The sequence below is a fragment of the Armigeres subalbatus genome, chromosome 2 (genome assembly GCF_024139115.2).
Source record: "Armigeres subalbatus isolate Guangzhou_Male chromosome 2, GZ_Asu_2, whole genome shotgun sequence".
In the NCBI taxonomy this organism is placed as follows: domain Eukaryota; kingdom Metazoa; phylum Arthropoda; class Insecta; order Diptera; family Culicidae; genus Armigeres; species Armigeres subalbatus.
This window is the reverse complement of record NC_085140.1, coordinates 183,261,030-183,274,810: the sequence shown is the minus strand read 5'-3', so window position 1 is coordinate 183,274,810 and position 13,781 is coordinate 183,261,030. Positions and strand designations below refer to the sequence as shown.

The following is a 13,781-nucleotide window of genomic DNA, read 5'->3' as shown; positions in this document are numbered from 1 at the left end:
TGCGCATCGTAAAACGGATTATCAATCTCTCAAAATAGGTAGTCAATCACCTGAGCACTTTGTAAGTACGATTGGTTGGTCGCTTGCATCCGTTGTTGCTTGTGGCATATTCAACGAAATTACGCCCGTTGTTTCTACCGTTGCAAGGCGCTGATAAGCGGGTTCAAAAATTGGCAAAATCACCTGCCGTTATCAGATACATGTTTATGGTTTTATCAGCCCGTTTAACATGATACCGTTACCTGATATTGATAAACTTAACGGTTTTGGCAGTATAAAACGGTTCGTTTCTTAAGGTAATGGTACCAGTATCAGGAGCTCAAAGTGCAGTCAACAACTTTTCCAAAATGCGTTCTTTGGTGCTAATTTTGTGCCTGGCTGTTGCGGTGTTGGGTAAACCAAGCACCAGACACACCATTCAGTGGGATTCCTTCTGGACTCTTCATGAGGTAAAGCTCATCATAAAATTTCCACATCACATAAAAAAGTTATAAAAAAATCGTTATACAAATAATTTTCAGATTGAGCATTACATTGAACATCTAGCAGAAGATTACCCAGAAATTATGCAACTTGAAACTATTGGAACGTCCTCGGAAGGTCGCAATATCGAGGCAGTGTACATTTCTTATGGAAACAATCCAAACAGACCGCTGGTGATGGTTGACGCTGGACTGAGGGCACGTGAGTGGACGTCTCCGATGGTGGCTATGTTCATCATCCACGAACTGGTCGAACACCCCGAACTATTCTCTCACATTCTCGAAGAGGTCAACTTTGTGATTATCCCACTGGTTAATCCAGATGGTTATGTTTATTCACACACTACTGACAGGCTGTGGGTCAAGTCTCGCAAAGATAACGGAAACGGATGCTTCGGTGTTGATATCAATCGTAACTTCGGCTACGAATGGGGAACCGTTGGAGCTGGTAGCGATGTGAGTGTTCAATCATAACAAGTAGTTTGATTTGCAAATAATTTTCAAAAAATAATTTCCTCACTATTACAGCCTTGCGCGGATAACTACGCTGGAACTGGAGCATTTTCGGAACCGGAAACTGAGGCCGTACGTACTGCCATCAACCGCTACAGCGCCAACTTGAAGCTGTACCTCAGTGTTCAGGCCGCTGCCAAGATGGTGTTGTATCCATTCTCTTACAATGGCCTGAGAAATCCAGCTAACGCAGCTTCTCACAGTGCAGTCGCGAGTGCGGCCGCTCTCGAGATGATAGGACAAAATGGGTATCTTTACACTTCTGGACCCGCCGGTATCTTGCTGCCAGCGGAGTCGGGAACAGTCAGCGATTACGTTTCTGGACAGCACGGAATCCAGTACACTTTTGTGCTGGAAACTCGTGGCGGCGGCCAGAATGAATATGATCTTCCGGCAAGCGAACTTTCGGAGGTGCTGTACGAGACTGCTCAGGGACTGAAAGTGATGGCGGAGTACGTTGCGGGATACAGAGCAGTTTAGAACGGAGCGATCTGTGATGTTTAGGATGTCTATTTAAACTATAAATATAATAACTCGGCAAAGCATATCATTACATTTTAATTTTGAGAAATTTTCTTTGAGTATTTCTACCTGTTCACATTTAATGCATTTACGATCTCCCTTAAAGTTTTATTATCTACAATTAAAATCATTCCAAAAGGCTTGCAAATGGAATCTATAATATAGGATTGGCCTACGTGAATGATTAACACCATTGAAGTATTCAACTTTGATTCAAAATAGTAGAATTCCGCAGATTTTTCCGTGGAAATTCCTAAGAACCAGAGGAATTTCCAAAAAAAAAATTCGACTGTTATCCTCAAAAAATACTGTTGAAATTCCAGAAAATTTTACGTGAAAATACCAATGAATCCCATGAAAATTTTGTTCAGCTTCCTGTTCAAATTCCGGAAAGCTTTCCGTTAAAATAAGAAGAACTGCAAACAAGACTTCAAGTGGAAATTCCGAAGAATTTCCCATTAATATCCAAAGAATGTTTTCGGAATACTACAAAAGTATTCCCGTTGAAGTTCCTATTAAACCAAATAATGTTTTCGGAATACTACAAAAGTATTCCCGTTGAAGTTCCTATTAAACTACCGTGAAAACTTGGAAGAATTTTCCATGGAAATTCTGAAGAACTAAAGCGCACATTCCGGAAAATTTTTCAAGGAAATTCTTATTTGCTCATGAATGTCAAAGAATTTCCTATAGAAATTCCAAAGAATGTCTTTTGTAATTTATGAAGAATTTCAAGTAGGAACTCCAAAGGATTTATCGATAAAAGAATGTCTCAACAAATTTTTGAACAGAGAAGGGCCGTTTCGCCGAAAGTAATTCGGCTGAAAGTGGAAAGTTATTTGATTGAACATTTACCAAATAATCCATTAGGACGAATTCATTTATACCTTCTTTAGATTATTATTATGATTTACTAGCAAAAAATACCCAGCGTTGCCCTGATGTTTATGATGCAAATGCCACTTAGGTAATGAACTATTTGTAGCACCGCACTCTAAATCAATTTCCGTGCGATTGTTTTGATTTCCTCAACAGCTGATCCAAAATGGTATGTCAATGATGTTTCATCTTTTCCGGTTAAACTCAGCCACTTTTTTTTATATACATACTAATATTGCGGACCCTAAAAAGAATCGAATTAGACAAAAAATCTGCAAATCGTTCAACTCGTTCTTGAGTTACATCGTTAGGAAGTGAATTTAACCTTATTTTTATTTATATAGATTATGACAGTACTCGTTATAACATCGAACAGCGCAACACTTGTTTGGGTTATTCGTGCAGCATGCCTACTACGAAGATAGCCGCGCAGCCAAATGTTTTTAAAATCTTCGCAGTCATTTCTTCACATAATTGATCGGACGTCCTTGTAGATGGACCGTTTAAAAACCGAATCGTGTATCAAATAAACAAAAAGTGGGAACTTTGGTAACATAAATGTATCGATAACATCTATAACGCATTCATACACAGATAAAAAATTATTGAGAATTTAAATGCATTTTCATGCACATATTTCGAGCATGCAAATAAACGAAGTCGATCTTACTATTCTATTAAATCAAAATTAACAATTTTACAAGTCGTTGATATTTTGAAAATTATTTGCTGTGTACGTTACTTCAGTTTCATTATTACAGAGATTTCAAAAAATCTTCGCATGGCAGCTGCCGCTTGAAGAATAATAATATGAGGCTTCGTGCTATAATGTCGTTGTGACGATTTGATGACTGGAAAAGACCACCGCTTCCAACGACCACCGAGATTGCCTTCGACCGAACAGGTCAACAAAGTGGCAACACAATTATTCGTACGTATATAGTCTCCTCTTTGTTCAATTATTCACTATGACATCCCGACTAGAAGGTCATATCAAAATTATATCAACTTATGTTATTATGTTATACTAAATTTTTATAACAAAATTTGTTAGAAACATGGTGCAGGATGTTGTTAAAATATCTAAATTTCTATCAAAATTTACACTACTGTAAACAAAAAACTATCAAATTTTGTTACAATTTTATCATAAAAATAACATATTTTGTTAGAAATTTATAACAGAATCAGATACAAAATATATTGTTTCTGTGCAGATGCATTTTTTTACAGTTCGTGATAGGTCTCCAGATCAACAATCAGAAATTTTCGTTTTTGCCTAAACAAGAATATTTTTCAAGAACATTAAGCTAACAACATTACAAATAAGGCGTTGTTATATCTATGGCTGGGAGACTTTGCTACATCTATTTAAATTGCCTACTGTTGGGCAATTCGGTGTTGAGCATTTTTTAAATCATATTATGATAAAATCCTGTTACAACATTTGAAAGATAATGGCTACTAAGAACAAAATTGTATCAAAATAAGTTAAAAATATCACAATATGTTAAAATTGTGTTCAGTTTCTGTTATGCTCTTCTAGTCGGGATACGATCTTGTTCGCAGAGTGGCTGAATAAGTAATCTGGCCAATAGATAGATAGATAGATAGATAGATAGATAGATAGATAGAAAGGCTCAGGAGACACGTTCCCCTCAATTTGGGAGATTTGTGCCATCGCCTTCACTGGCCTTTCTCATCATTTACCTGACGGAAAAGGAAGTTAAAAGGAAAATGGAAGAGGAAGTGAAGTTGGAAAGGAGAATGGAACAGGTTTCTGGAGAAAAAGGATACAATCAATAATACATACATATTACGATGCATTTTGTAAAACGCAATGAAACGCGAAGTGTAAAATATACTGGATTAGTCACACAATGCAAATGCATATGATATACCATTTATAGAAAAGCCAATTATGTAGACTCACACGCGTTAAGCTAGGAACTAAAGAGAGGTGTCACAAAAACAGTGAGAACGTAACAATGGACGAACGTCAAAAACGAAACACAGAGTGCACTGTGATAAACGCATAATGCGAATCCATATAGGTGACAATGCGATGTAACTCTAATGCAATGAGATGCGATGGATAAATTGAAATTATATCGATACTTTGAGTACTGAAAAACGATTTTCTTGAAGCTGTAGATTTGAAGCTCCGAACTCAAGGACAGTTTGGTTGACGCATCTCTCAAAAGATATAATGGATAAAATTGAATGCATATCGAACATCCATCCAAATAGTCTCACAAGAGGGTTATAGTGGTTATCTAGAGAGGGCCACTTGGCCATATCTTACTCTTATAGTTGGCATTGTGGCTGTTGCAGATGTCGTCGATTTGATTTTCAGTATGTCCATCACGCGGTAAGATGCACGGCTACAAAGCAAGACCATGCTGAAGGTGGCTGGGTTCAATTCTCGGTCCGGTCTAGAAAATTTTCTCGACTTCTCTGGGCATAAAAGTATCATCTTGTTAGCATCATGTAATACGACTGCAAAAATTGTGACTTGGCTTAGAAACCACGCAGTTAGTAGGTACCTACCTGTGGAATTGCTGAATGAACAGCTGAGAGGCGGCAATGTTCCAGTGGGGGATGAATGCCAATGAGAAGAGAAGAGAAGAAGATGTCCATCACGATCATGAGAGACCACAACCCGACTAGTTAGTCATAATCAAATTTTATCACAATTATATCAATATGTGTTACAAATAACAAAACTTGTAATAATTTTGTTATAAATACTCTGCCAAAGATGAAGCAAATATAATTTCATGATCGTCATAACATGATTATAACACAATGTGTTATGTTTATTACCCCTGAAAAAAAAAAATTGCCTACATTTTTGGTAGATAGGAATTGGAAAAAAAAGTAAGGTAGCACCTATAGTATAACTTGAATCTACATTCAAAGTTGAACCATCTGGCCAAGATAATTGCCTATATTATGGATAATCATAATCTTTGCAAGAACATAATTTGTTATAGTATAAGCTATTTTCACCGCTTTTTATGTAACACAACGAGTTATAATTTTGTTCAATTAATAACATATTTAGTAATATTTTTGTTAAAACTAGAAGAGATTTTGTTACAATTTTTGTTATTTTAACTACTAATGGTACATGTTTTATAACAACCGCTGTTATAAAAAACTGCTGTAACAGAATAACAAGGTCTGATATAAATCTGTTACTATCTACTGGTCGGGAAGGATGTTATCGATTGATACGGCTTATCGTTTAGTAGTTTGTCAATAACACATTCCAGCGGCTAAATTTTAAAATGTGTTGTATGGTGAACTTCTAGTGCGAGGTTACTCTACAACTCTGTCTAATAACTTGTTCTTTGAATATCACTAATAACGCTAGCAGCGCTAGTAGCAGTAACTTATACTAAATGATTGAAATTTTGTTATCATTTAGTATGAGTTACTGCAACTGGCGCCTTAACTCCGTTAATAGTGGAAATCAAACATCGACCTGTTAGGAAGAGTTGAAGAAAAACCTTCGCACTAGAAGTTAATACTACCATACAACACATTTTAAAATTTAGCCTCTGGAATGAGTTATCGACAAACTACTAAATTATCGAACGCAGATTACTAAATGGGCTGCGAAATGGTGAGTTGACATCCGGGAAGGGGCGCCTAACATAGCTCTGGTCCTCACAAGTTCCAATACTCACGCTTCCACGGGTCTTCCGATGACAATTGACCGCCAGCTAAGGGTTGCGTACTTAGCTGGTAGTGCAGCCTGGGCACTGTTGTCCTTCTGACATCAGCTAGAGTGAGAGGGTGCGTACTGTGGGGTCTGCCTAGGATGTGGTGGGGTTCGACAGTGGGCTCTGTTGAACTTCTATAAAAAGCTGCATGTGTCCCCAAGCAGGCCCTATCAAAGCGACCGTGTGCCGCTCAAAGTGCACTAGCCTAGTCCTGGTGTTGGGTGGGACTTTAAACAAATTTGACCCGACTGATCGAGCGTCTGTCCACCAAGGAGGTGCGGCTCCAACAGCGTCTGTTCTGGCATCCAGCGGCTGAGTATGAAATGCTATTCCCCGGAAGCTATACCTAAGATGGCAGCCCCATCCCGGTGGATAGGGAACCTTGGGCCAACAACCTACTGTTCCCGAAACATCAATTTGTTCGAGAATCCGATAATGAAAGAATACGGACTGATTTTACGGCGACGACTCTTAGCGCGAAACAACGGACACGAATAGGAACATGGAACGTTTTAACCCTAGCCCAGCAGGGTAAATTGGCACAACTTGCCAATGAGGCACGCCGCATGAAGCTTGAGATCCTGGGACTGAGTGAAGTCCGTTGGCCAAACTTTGGAGAACACAGAACGCCGTCGGGACAAGTTCTGCTATACTCTGGTTTACGAGGTGAACACGCTCCCCGACATCGCGGAGTTGGCTTCCTGCTAAGCGCTCAGGCACACTCTGCGCTTATGAAGTGGGAACCTATAAGTGAAAGGATAATCGTTGCCAGATTTAGAACACGGGTCCGAAACCTTACTATAATCCAATGTTATGCGCCAACCGATGCTGCCGATCTGCAAGACAAAGAGAACTTCTACAGTCAACTCAATGCCGTCGTAGATAGAATTCCGAAGGGTGATATCAAGATCTGTTTGGGCGACTTCAATGCGAAGATCGGATCCGACAACTCGAACCATGAGCGCATTATGGGACGCCATGGTCTCGGAGAAATGAGCGAAAACGGAGAGCTGTTCGCAGAATTTTGTGGTAATAACGACATGGTGATCGGGGATCGCTCTTCCCTCATCGACCGGTTCACAAGGTCACGTGGGTCTCCCGTGACGGCTTTACAGAAAATCAAATCGACCACATCTGCATCAGCCGAAAATGGAAACGGAGCCTTCTTGATGTACGGAATAAACGTAGTGCCGATATCGCGTCTGATCATCACCTCCTCATCGGCGAAATACGCCTGCGCATTGCGCGGATTCGTCGGCAGGAGGAAAGAGTTGGACGACGATTCAACACACGCCGACTGGAAGATGCCACGGTGAAACGGTCCTTCGTTGAAGAACTGGAGACGCGTGCTGCAGATATTCCGGAAGGTGGCAGCGTGGAAGACCAATGGACCGCCATCAAGAATGCTTTCATCGCCACCAGCGAGAACAATCTGGGCGAACTACGCACCCAGAGAAAACAATGGATCACCGATGAGACCTGGAGGAAGATAGAGGAACGAAGAGAAGCCAAAGCCGCGATAGAGCGATCGAAAACCAGAGGAGCCAAAGTCTTAGCCCGTCAACGATACACGGCTCTTGAGAAGGAAGTAAAACGCTCATGTCGACGGGACAAGCGAGCGTGGGCAGACTCTCTGGCCGACGAAGGAGAGAGAGCCGCCGCAACCGGGGACATTCGCCTCCTCTATGATATCTCACGACGCTTAAGCGGGGCGAAGATGAATGCAACGATGCCTGTGAAAGACGCGAATGATCAGTTATTGACCGACCCAACTGACCAGCTGAAGCGCTGGTTCGAGCACTTCGAACAACTTTTTCAAGTGCCAACCAGGCCATCACCACCTCGGCATGATCTGCCTAGGATCCGACGTATAACACGTGTCAATACCGAAGCTCCATCACTGCTAGAGATTCAAACAGCCATCCAAAGCATGAAATCGAATAAAGCCCCAGGGTCGACCGCATATCAGCCGAGATGCTCAAAGCTGACCCCATGACATCCGCTCAACTACTGCATCGTTTATTTCGTAATATCTGGGACACCGCAACTTTCCCGGTCGACTGGATGCAAGGTATCTTAGTGAAGGTGCCCAAAAAGGGTGACCTGACTGTATGCGATAACTGGCGAGGCATTATGTTGCTGTGTACCGTTCTCAAAGTTCTGTGCAAAATTATCCTAGCCCGGATTCAGGAGAAGATCGATGCGACTCTCCGGCGGCAGCAAGCCGGATTCCGTGCCGGAAGATCCTGTGGTGACCATATTGTCACGCTCCGCATCATTTTGGAGCAGGTTAACGAATTCCAAGAGTCCCTTTACTTGGTATTCATTGACTACGAAAAGCTTTCGACCGTCTCAATCACGAGAATATGTGGGGCGCCCTGAGACGCAAGGGGTTCCTGAGAAAATCATCGGCCTCATCGAAGCACAGTACGAGGCCTTTTCGTGTAGAGTGCTGCACAATGGTCCTGTCCGACCCTATCCAGCTCGTAGCTGGTTTGAGGCAAGGATGTATTCTATCACTGTTACTGTTCCTCATCGTAATCGATGAGATTCTGGTAGGTGCGATTGACCGTGAACCAAACCGCGGGCTGTTATGGCAGCCTATAACCATGGAGCACCTAAACGACTTCGAATTGGCGGATGACGTTGCACTCCTCGCGCAACGGCGCTCTGATATGCAGAGTAAGCTCAACGACCTTGCCGAGCGCTCCTTTTCGGCAGGTTTAGTCATCAACGTCAACAAAACCAAATCGTTGGATGTAAACACGGTGACTCCTTCCAGTTTCACAGTAGCCGGGCAACCAGTGGAGAATGTTGAAAGCTTCCAATATCTTGGTAGCCAAATGGCGTCAGACGGCGGTACCAAGATCGACATAGGCGCACGGATCAAGAAAGCAAGGGCTGCCTTTGCGAGTTTAAGAAATATCTGGAAAAACAGGCAGATAAGTGAACGCACCAAAATACGAATTTTCAACTCTAACGTGAAATCTGTGCTGTTATACGCTAGCGAAACATGGTGTGTATCAGTGGAGAACACTCAACGGCTGCAGGTGTTCATTAACAGATGCCTGCGGTATATAATTCGGGCCTGGTGGCCTCACAACTGGATCTCAAACAACGAGCTCCATCGTCGTTGTCACCAGAGGCCGATAACAACAGAAATTCGGGATCGGAAGTGGGGCTGGGTCGGCCACACTCTACGTAGGGCGGAAACGAAATCTGTAAGCAAGCATTAGACTGGAACCCAGCGGGACATCGCAGCAGAGGCAGACCCAGAGGCTCATGGCGGCGAAGCCTCAATAAAGAAATAAAAGAAGTCGACCGAAATCTAACCTGGCAACAGGTTAAAGCGATAGCCGGGCATCGCTCAGGATGGAGATCTTTCAAGTCGGCCCTTTGCACCACCGGAGGTGTACAGGATCCATAAGTAAGTAAGTAAGTAAGATTACTAAATGATCGATAAAATCCTCAGACCAACGTGACTTTGTGCACTGGTCAATGGGAAAAGAATGATCCTGCAATCATGATACCGTTATTGCCACAGGCTTCTGCAGACAAGCTCATAGGCAGACCCTATAGGACGTACCCCTTACTGAAGTTGATGTTAGAAGGCTACCCAGGCTAGAATTATAAATTTCGTAACGCTATATTTGATGATTTTAAACCCGTCCTCCCGCTCGTAACACTTTTTGTATAAGAAGTTTCATTTTTTGTATGGGTCGTAATGCTCGGCCTCTCCTATAGCGTTACGTAATTTGTAAAACGCTCCATTGTCATCACTAGACCCGTAGATGTGTGGGGATTGGAGCCTGCAAGAATTAGAACTATGTTGGCCGCCCCTTCCCAGATGTCAACTCACCGCTTCGTAGCCCAATCGATGGAATGATAACACAAAATTATAATGATAAAACAATTGATCCATTTCTTTGTTTCATAAATCTGAATAAGCGGGTGCTTATTAAATATTATAGCAATAATCCAGTTCGGCTCAAACCATCATAAACATAATCAGTCGAAATGAGTAGGTTTATGAGGATATTTAATCGAGGATATTGGTATTCATTTTGCATCCCCATTACTGTTCAATGTAGTGTGATTTTCGTCATAACGCTATTTATAAAATTTATCTACGCAGTACATTATTGGCCTTGAAGCATTCTCACGTTTTACCAATATTTCCACAATTGCCATTTACTTAACCCTACCTACTAAAATATTTATGACGTTGTCAAACTGTTGAAATTTATCACATGCTTGTTCTGTGATGCTGCCATTTCTTTCAATTTGCTTCAATTGAAAGAGAAAAAAAATGAAAATTCCACCAGAAATGGACAAGCATTTCTCGTTCTGCAGTAGGAAACCCTTTCGCGCTCATCAAAATTCATCCCATCAGGCTAATATTCTTGAGCTTTGCTGCCACCTAGTCCGTCTAAAAAATACGAGTCCCCGTTGGCTACCGGCGCTCGATCCTCGGCACACATCATAAACCCTATTTGGGCTTATAAAGAGATAAAGTCGAAATCACCCACTCGTGCTTCCGAAAAGGAAACACCTCAACCAGTATGGGGAGATTGGGGTTTTCGCAATGTGTTTTATTTTTCTCTACAACTCTATTTTCTAATACTGCAAATTTATCGTCTGGCATCTTTTCTATTTTGTCGGTTAATCGTACTAACTATCGTTATCTGTTCCATCAAACCCCCATATCCTCATCAAGGGTTCACCTCCGATCGGATCAAGCTGAAAGATGATGACAACGACGGGGGCAATGGGAAAAGAAGTTGTAAAACATTTATCGCCCTACTACCCTACCTCCCGCATATTATGAATGCCGAATATGTTTCCCTTTCTCAAACCACACACTGCGACTGTAGACTGTTCAAAAATTCGTCTTGTGGGATCACGGGTGTTGATTTTTGCTGCTTTCCCTCGCTTTTTTATGATGTTTTCCACACGCTTCGTTGGCTGCTTACGGTGAAGGATGTGGCAAATTCTTCGGCTATTGTTGTACAAGATTTATCTCTACTGTTGCCTTCGGGGAGGCGTCCCAAATATTGTTGCATGGCAGAGCAAAAAAAAACGGGTAGCGCAAAAACATTGTCTTCGAACTGGAATAAATTTTGGAAAAGGTAGACTAACATCCAGTCCACACGAACGGAAACAGTACGAGTCGGATCAGATCAACGCCGTACGAGGGATGAAGGGTAAACTACATGTTAGGGGATTGAGATATATAGACGACTGTCGAACGGAAACCTTTCTCGAATAATGTTCACTGGAGTGACGATGATGGAAATGGAAAATATTGAAAATATATTTTATTGGCCTCGTGGGAAATTTTCAGGTGGATGGAAATGGTTTCTTCGTGATGATGGCAACGATATGAGCAGGCTTGTTTAGCTACTGTATGTGAAGCGTGAGGCGTGGTTGAGTCGAAGTAACTATTAATTATTATACAAATTGATATTGATGCTTAATGGTTTCTCGACAATATTGTCTTTATGACAATAAATTAAATAGGAATTCATCAATACAAATATCAGAACACAGATCATAAAAATGCCCTCAACGTAAATAATGGTGGTTTAAGATACACTTTCCTATTCTTAAATCAGATTACCTATTATTGATTTTGATTGTGATAAATTAATCAAAATTAAGTAAACCGAAATTTCACATTTTCAAATCCCCTCCCACTAGTAGGCTTTGGTAAACTCGTTTGAAACCCCCCCCCTTGAAGTATATGTAGACTTTCCAAAAATATTACAAGTGATTGGAAAAATCTTGAAATCAAACACGTTTCAAGTAATTCAGCTATTCAAATCCATTTCAGTATTACATTTTTCATTTATTTCATTTATTTAGTCTACATCTAAACAGATAGCACTGAATCAACAATTTGACGCCACAATACACGGTTCTGCCCATCTCGCTCGCTGCGCTCCACGTCGTCTCGTACCTGCCGGATCGGAAGCGAACACCATCTTTGCAGGGTTGCTGTTCGGCATTCTTGCAACATGCCCTGCCCATCGTACCCTTCCGGCTTTAGCTACCTTCTGGATACTGGGTTCGCCGTAGAGCTGGGCGAGATCATGGTTCATTCTTCGCCGCCACACACCGTCTTCCTGCACACCGCCAAAGATAATCCTAAGCACCCGTCTCTCGAATACTCCGAGTGCTTGCAAGTCCTCCTAGAGCATTGTCCATGTTTCATGTCCGTAGAGGACAACCGGTCTTATAAGCGTCTTGTGCATGACGCATTTGGTGCGATGGCGAATCTTTTTTGACCGCAGTTTCTTCTGGAGCCCGTAGTAAGCCCGACTTCCACAGATGATGCGCCTTCGTATTTCACGACTAACGTTGTTGTCAGCCGTTAGCAAGGATCCGAAGTAGACGAATTCCTCGACCACCTCGAAGGTATCCCCGTCTATCGTAACACTGCTTCCCAGGCGGGCCCTGTCGCGCTCTGTTCCGCCCACAAGCATGTACTTTGTCTTTGAGGCATTCACCACCAGTCCAACTTTTGTTGCTTCACGTTTCAGGCGGGTGTACAGTTCTGCCACCTTTGCAAATGTTCGGCCGACAATGTCCATGTCATCCGCGAAACAAATAAATTGACTGGATCTATTGAAAATCGTACCCCGGCTGTTTCACCCGGCTCTCCGCATGACACCTTCTAGCGCAATGTTGAACAACAGGCACGAAAGTCCATCACCTTGTGTTAGTCCCCGGCGCGATTCGAACGAACTGGAGTGTTCGCCCGAAATCTTCGCACAGTTTTGCCCACCATCCACCGTTGCTTTGATCAGTCTGGTACCGATACCATCCTTACCAGCTGCTTTATTGGTCTTTATCTGTTGGATGGCATCCTTAACTTCCCTCAAGGGGGGGCTGGTTGGCTTCCATCGTCCGCTGAACTGACGTGGTCATCTCCTCGACTTTCACTGCCTGTACTCTCAGCGCCATTCAAATGTTCCTCGTAGTGCTGCTTCCACCTTTCGATCACCACACGTTCGTCCATCAAGATGCTCCCATCCTTATCCTGGCACATTTCGGCTCGTGGCACGAAGCCTTTGCGGGATGCGTTGAGCTTCTGGTAGAACTTGCGTGTTTCTTGAGAACGGCACAGCTGTTCCATTTCCTCGCACTCCGCTTCTTCCAGGCGGCGTTTCTTCTCCTGAAATAGGCGGGTCTGCTGTCTCCGTTTCCGTTATTCCTCCGGAAGTACCTCCAGGAATTCCTCCGGAAGATCCTCCAGGAATTCCTCCGGAAGTTCATTCAGGAATTCCTCCGGAAGTTCCTCCAGAAATTGCCCCGGTAGTTCCTCCAGGAATTGCTCCGGTAGTTCCTCCAGTTATTCCTCCGGAAGTACCTCCAGGAATTTCTCCGGAAGATCCTCCAGGAATTCCTCCGGAAGTTCATTCAGGAATTCCTCCGGAAGTTCCTCCAGGAATTCCTCCGGAAGTTCCTCCAGGAATTCCTCCGGAAGTTCCTCCAGGAATTCCTCCGGAAGTTCCTCCAGGAATTCCTCCGGAAGTTCCTCCAGGAATTCCTCCGGAAGTTCCTCCAGGAATTCCTCCGGAAGTTCCTCTGGAAGTTCCTCCGGAAGTTCCTCCAGCAATTCCTCCGGAAGTTCATCCAGGAATTCCTCCGG

General features: G+C 42.7%; 1 protein-coding gene across 1 annotated transcript; it reads left to right on the top strand.

The window, feature by feature from the left end:
- The first annotated feature begins 299 nt into the window (after window positions 1-299).
- LOC134209421 (carboxypeptidase B-like) lies at window positions 300-1,475 on the top strand. Its single transcript, XM_062685410.1, has 3 exons — window positions 300-449; window positions 522-938; window positions 1,011-1,475. Exons 1-3 carry the CDS (start codon window positions 300-302, stop codon window positions 1,473-1,475), a joined length of 1,032 nt encoding a protein of 343 aa, XP_062541394.1.
- The last annotated feature ends 12,306 nt before the right edge of the window (window positions 1,476-13,781 follow it).